Source organism: Siphateles boraxobius, unplaced genomic scaffold (assembly GCF_051911475.1).
Source record: "Siphateles boraxobius isolate OS27281-9 unplaced genomic scaffold, OSU_SipBor_1 5, whole genome shotgun sequence".
NCBI classification, from domain to species: Eukaryota; Metazoa; Chordata; class Actinopteri; order Cypriniformes; family Leuciscidae; genus Siphateles; species Siphateles boraxobius.
The window spans coordinates 34,887,819-34,894,188 of NW_027509141.1; the positions used below are offsets into that span (position 1 = coordinate 34,887,819).

The 6,370-nt window shown below is 38.1% G+C and overlaps 1 protein-coding gene across 8 annotated transcripts in view; it reads right to left on the reverse strand.

Annotated features, from left to right (window-relative positions):
- The window catches only part of slmapa (sarcolemma associated protein a), a 74,757-nt gene extending 70,130 nt beyond the window's left edge, over nt 1–4,627 (reverse strand). For 7 of the 8 annotated variants that reach the window (XM_077204180.1, XM_077204182.1, XM_077204176.1 and 4 more), the window contains exon 1: nt 3,226–4,622. In XM_077204180.1, coding sequence (XP_077060295.1) covers nt 3,226–3,423 — 198 coding nt within the window. In that variant the 5' untranslated portion in view covers nt 3,424–4,622. Of the gene's footprint in view, nt 1–3,225 lie in introns of all 8 variants that reach the window. The other variant, XM_077204173.1, reaches the window with a different exon arrangement.
- Nucleotides 4,628–6,370: the final 1,743 nt, after the last annotated feature.

The window sequence follows — 6,370 nt, forward strand, 5'->3', positions numbered from 1 at the left end:
CCAGCATTAAACCAAAACGCGCACTAAGAGCATGTTCCTTGATATTACCGCCATAGGAATATGTTCTGCTGCTTTCAACAGGATTATTTTACACTTTCATTCACACAAGGCGCTGTGAGAGCCACACTAATGTACGTACCAGGCAGCTAAAAACCCTGGGCAATCCAATTTCACAAGCCAAACCAGAATTAAGAGCCATCATTTTAGATTTTCAACATATAGAGGATAGAAATTTCCCATCAATGTTTTATTCCTGTTTACTAGACAGACCAGCAATGTCACGCATGATAGTCTCAGTTCATCTGATGCTGTAAAAATGCACCAGTGTTTCCCCTACAATGTATTCAGTAGCGGCGCAGCGCCGCCGCTGGTATTTAAGCGCCGCTGCAAAATCACGACTTTCACTTCATTCACGTACACACCTAAAAACACTGTCATGGCGACCGGCGGCGCTGCATGCGGTGGCTCTGAATCCCCTTGTTAACAAGGAGGAAAGAGCCACATATGGAAATATTTTCGATTAGACTAATGTCACGTTGCCACAAGGGGCCGTTCACATAGCACGTTTTTTGCGCGTGCAAATTCATTATTTCAAATGCGGCCGGCGCGCGCGTTTTTTCAAGCGCGCCTCTGTTCATGGTTGCATAGCAACGACAGACGCCACGGGAGAGCAAGCGCTAGTGGAAAGGAGAAAGCGGTACGAACTGCGCTCTCCATGAAGACGAGGAAGTATCACCTACTGCTCATAGTCCTGATAGTTAAAGTTAAATCATATTTAATTTTTCAGATGAGTCTACTAAACTTGTTGGTGTCCTTCAGACATCATTCTAATATGATGATACGTGATGCTCTTTTTTTTTCTTCTTTTTTTTAAAGATTCTTTGATTTAATAAAAAGTTAAAAACAACATCATGTAATAATATTTCACTATATTAGGCTACTGTTTTTTCTGTATTTTTGATTAAATAAATGCAGGCTAGATGAGCATAAAACTTCTTGCAAAAACAAAAAATACCCCCACAATATCATTCAATTACCAAAGAGCCTTAGAGATCTTCTGTAAAAAGCCCAGAAAAATTAAGTGCTCACAGATTGGGTTTGGCCTTTCCCATTAAGATAAAATTTTCAATAAATTGTAAATAATCTTTTTCTGGGTTGTGCCGTTTCATTTTTCCCCTAAACAATTTCTACCAAGCTGAAAATGAACACAAAAGAAAACATGAACAATCCTGTCTAAAATTATAAAATTAAGGTTTCTGTTTGTGACTGCAGTTCAAGGTACGTGCTGCAATGATCATGCCTTGAATCAGTTGATGGTATGTCATATTTGTTTTTCTCAAAATGTCCATTTCTATCCACAAAACTTGCCAGATGTCATGGTTTAAGGGGTTATTTAAAAAAAAATCTTCCAGGGTGCATGCTCCCAGACCTCACCACACGCGGCTTGGTAACAACCTCGGGCACATAACAGCACCGCTGCTGGAAAAATTTCTAGGGGAAACACTGTGCACAGTCACCTTTCACGAGAGATGTTATGGGTCAACAGTGTTTCCCCATCTAACAAATGACAATATTAATAAATGAGTATTTTTATTATTATTATATTTTAATCGTTTGGATCATGGAGTGCTTGATTTTATTTGTTATGTGTCATTCCCAGGGTTTAATGTTGATAGATCACTTCTGAAAACTTTTTATTCATCCTTTGTTGAGTCAATTTTAAACTTTGCTATGATCTGCTGGTTTGGCAATTTGAGTGTAATTAACAAAAACGGACTGGGAAAAACTGTAAACATAAGTCGGAAAATAATTGGCAATGATCTCAACAGCATTGAGCAGGTGTACGAGGCCAGAGCTACACATACCCCTTTTCCACCAAAAAAGAACTGGTTCGGAACTGGTGCTGGTTCAAAGTTAGTTCGGAGTTGGTTCAACTTGCGAACCTTCTCAGAACCGGTTTGTTTTCCCACTGACTAGAGCGCCCAGCGAACGACGTCGTTACGTCACTGTGTACGTCGCCATACAGAAACGCTAGCAAGTACATTATTTTGGGATTATCTCTAACTTGTGTACCATGAAGGCTTTAAAAACAATTGAAATAAGTAAGTCTTTTAATCTTTTCCTTTGATATGTAATCATTTCTGATTAGTTATGTACCTCTGTCTTGTGTCTTTTTTTCTTTCCGTTTATTTGTTCTATATTTTGACTGTTTTCTTCTTTGCTTACATAATGTTTTCAATAAAAAAATAAAATTTAAAAAAAGCTAGACACGCTTGCGCCAACTTCAAGCATAATAATTACAATGGTGGACTACATCGTGTTTCTGCAAATGTTTCTCCTGGCTTTGCGGTCATAAAAAATGTTTAGGACACATCTAAACCCGCCTCCAGCCCCGCCGTAAGCATGACACGGTGGTAAAAGAACGGTTCTCTGGTTCTAGTCCAGCAAAGAGTTGGTGCCGCTTTGGAACCAGTTTTCCTGGCCGAGAACCGGTTCTTTGGCTGTCGAAACACAAAGAACCGGTTCGCGAGTAGGCACCGGCTCCGAACCGGCTCTCAAAATGCTTTGGTGGAAAAGGGGTAACAGAGGGCAATGACCATTTTTGGCTAACATCACTCCCCCAATGCACTATGAGTTTAACCTCCTACCATCAGGAAGAAGGTATACTTCCCAAAAATGTGCCAGGTCCAACAGATACCTGAGATCATTTGTACCATCAGCTGTTGAGTTTCTCAACAAACTATAGGTACATGTGTATTAATGGTTTTATCTATTTATTATCTCATGGTTTTATGCGTTTTGTACAAATGTGTATGTGTTGGCTACCTGTTGTGAACCAAATTGCCCCTTGGGGACATTAAATACATTTCAGTTCAATTCAATTCAACCCCTCCCCTCCTATTTAAAAAAAACTACTGATCTCAAGTCAATTAGCTAAAACGCTGGGAAAAGTAAAAAGCTTGTTCTTGTATTACATTTAATGCAACAGAGGCTTTCATTGTGGCTTAGAATATCTAAATATTGTTTGGGTGGGGACCATTGCATGTATATAATCCTAATGTAGAAAGTTATGACAGCATGACAGATAGTGAGAAAGTCTTGGTAAATCAAGACAGCTCGAGGTTAATTTTTCATCTTGTGTGTCAAACAAGCAGTTGAATTACGAGCCAATCTGACCTGTTCTGCCTGCCGCTAAAGGTACAAGTATAACAACACCTGACTTACCTTTCCTGTCTTGTGGTCGAACCACACCAGAGCGTGATTCCTGGACAACACCTTGCAGTCGAAGGTGGCGTTGTTCTGGGCAGGACGACACCGGGCCACGGAGCGCCCGATCTTGACCGGCTCATCCAGGTAGACATGACGTTCCTGAAACGGGTGTGAATTCGGGCGGCAGGTGAACACGGCCAGCGCTGAAGGCATTGAGGATGGCTTGGGAGTGTTACTCCAACCAGAGACGAAAGACAGTGTTTCTTGATCCAGACTGACCTGTTGCTCCAATTCACTTTAATGAATTATCAGGAGACCAATGCTCATAGTAATACGACAAAAATATCAACAATCAAGAAAAGACGAGGCTCTTCTGCTAAACCGACTACATTACGTCCACACGCCTGTACTTAGACACTATGTAGTTGATTTCTTGCCCCCTTGCGAGACCCCCATGATGCCGAACCAAACCCAATACAGCGGCTCAATTCCATACAAGTCTGTATTTTCTGAAGACAGTCCACTACTCGAGCTGTTACACCTCGTACCCTGCACAATTCACCCTCGCCCCCCTTAACAAACATAGGCCTGGCGAATAAACAATCGAGTAACACTAATATCCTAATAACCTGTTGGATCAGTTAACCTGTAACGTTACTCCCCCCAAAAATAACAGTCCATTAGCGTTTCTAGATTAAGATGGCAGTGATTTCTAGATTAACGGGCACAAAACGCACTCATGTGACTGTTAAACTCTATTAAGATTATTAATGTGAGTGGGTTTGACTGAAGTATGCAAGACAGACCATCAACCCACCACTCCCCTAAACAGAGCAGGCATTCAATATGAAAACAAAAGCACAAAGACCTAATTAACCCAACATTAAAATGACAAAATTCAATATTAGGTATTAGAAAACGCTGGCGCGGAGGGTGTTTTCTTGCACACGAGAGCGTTAGCTGGCTAACTTCATATTAGCTCGTTAGCTTCGCTGAGGTAACGGTGGCCCTTTATCCTCTCCTTATCAAGCCGCCCGGACTGAAAGTGACTTCATAAATTATTCCGAGTGGATTTATCCAGTATTATTTGGTCCGTGGAACTTTCATGCGCGGAGAATTCACGTAAATCCCGTACTAGCTCGCGAGCTCGATAACTAGCTTAGCTCGCTGAGAGACGCGAAAAATTCCCCAGAAAAGAAACTCATAAACGAATAAAGTCCGTGACACTATTCCGCGTTAAGCCATGGAAGTCTCCGCTCCCAGCGACACTGAAAACGGGATGAAAAATCGTTGTGTGAGAGGGGATAATTGGAAGTAAGTCGTCCTCCCGAAGAGATACACACACACATACACCGGCCACAAACCGCCGCGGGGCTCGCGCACCACCGAGAAAGGGGCGGGGACTCTGTGGTGACGCGCTGTGGAGGAGGGGCTTTTGAATTGAGTTTCCAGAGAAAAGGATGACGTTTTTCAGATGGAATGAAAATAGATGGTATGGGGCCCTGAAATAATGAACAATAAATAAATAAATAAATGTAAAAATACGAATAAATGACTTTTAATTTGTTATTGTTTCATTTATTATGTATTTATTTCAAAGCGTTTCTTTACTGTTATATTTATTCTATTATTCTATTTATTATATTTTTATTCATTTTTATTCATTTCATTTCATTCATTTTTATTTTATTATTCTTATCTATTTTATTACTCTTATTGTGTATTTATTTTTATTCTTTCATTATATTTATTTTCAAATGGATTCATTTGCACATGGATTTGTTTATACATAAACATTATTCATTTATTTTTGTACATTTCTGTCTCCATATTAGATGTTCGTATTAAAATGGTCACAACCTTTATGCATATTAGGTAAATTCTAAATTGTCTCTGTGAGGTGCATTAGAATGCCTTTTAAAAACTGAATGAGTTCCCATCAATGCTCGCCACTTTTCCCTCACTCTCTGGTCCAACATATTCATTAAAAAAAAAAAAAGTACATTTGGCAAACTTAAGAGTGTTTACTTAATATTTATTAACCAAGTTCAAAACAGACAGTACAAAACAAACGCATATAACTGGTGAAATCAAAGCAATTGGAGGGTGCTTCTTGCTCCAGGCTCCCAGTACAAGTAAAGTTATTTTTGGAGTTCAAAATCAACCCAGTATTTTTGTCTGAGAAAGGAGGAGAGGGTTTCAAAGCTAACCCGGCCCCCAGTCCCTCTGTTTGGATTTGGAATCTGTGGACTAAATTACACTGAACATCTGTCACTCCAAATAGAGCATGCTGATTTGACTCTAATGTCTTGCTAAGGCTAATCCAATGGCTTTGTCTTGGTTCTTATGTGACCCATAAGAAGTAATTAAGTGATCACTGGAACATCTATATTCAAACAATGGTGTGGTTCAATGATGCACATGGGACATTATAAGATGTTAAAGTGCCACATATAGGCCACAATATTAACTACATAACTAAAAAAAACTATTACTCTCAGCAAGTGTGCAAAAAATATGTATATAACCACATTTAAGTCTTATAAAACCATATTTAAGCCAAAAATTAAGCCATTTTGACATAAATAATTGTATTATTGGATTAAATAAATTAGCCTACATTAAACATAATTATGCAAATATTCAATTATGAAAGAATTATTATATTTTTTATTTTAATATATATATTTTCACAGTCTGTCTATATGCTTTATGTCTGAATGTAAAATAAGAATAAGAATAATACATTTTGTTTATACTCTTTTCACTCAAGGTCACCTTACAAATCTTCCTAAAAACATCAGTATAACAATAGACAAATCATACTATAGTATACAAGATATTGCTCAATACGAACAATCATAAATAAGCCTGTTTAAATAATTAAGAGTTATAACTAATTTTTTATTCAATACCACAAGAACAATTAAGGGAAAATACATTTACTCCTTTTATTTTCAGAATTCCAAAAGATTTATGTTGCCTATAATTTAAAGTCATTTGTAAAGTGTAAGAAATTTGGTTTGCAAAGAGACAACTTCTTTTTATGATGGATTCCTGATAAAATAAATAATTTGCGCAATGTATTGTTCTTAATATTTTAAAGTATCATTCTTACAAAAAAATTAAAAGGACATAAAATACACAAATATCATACAGG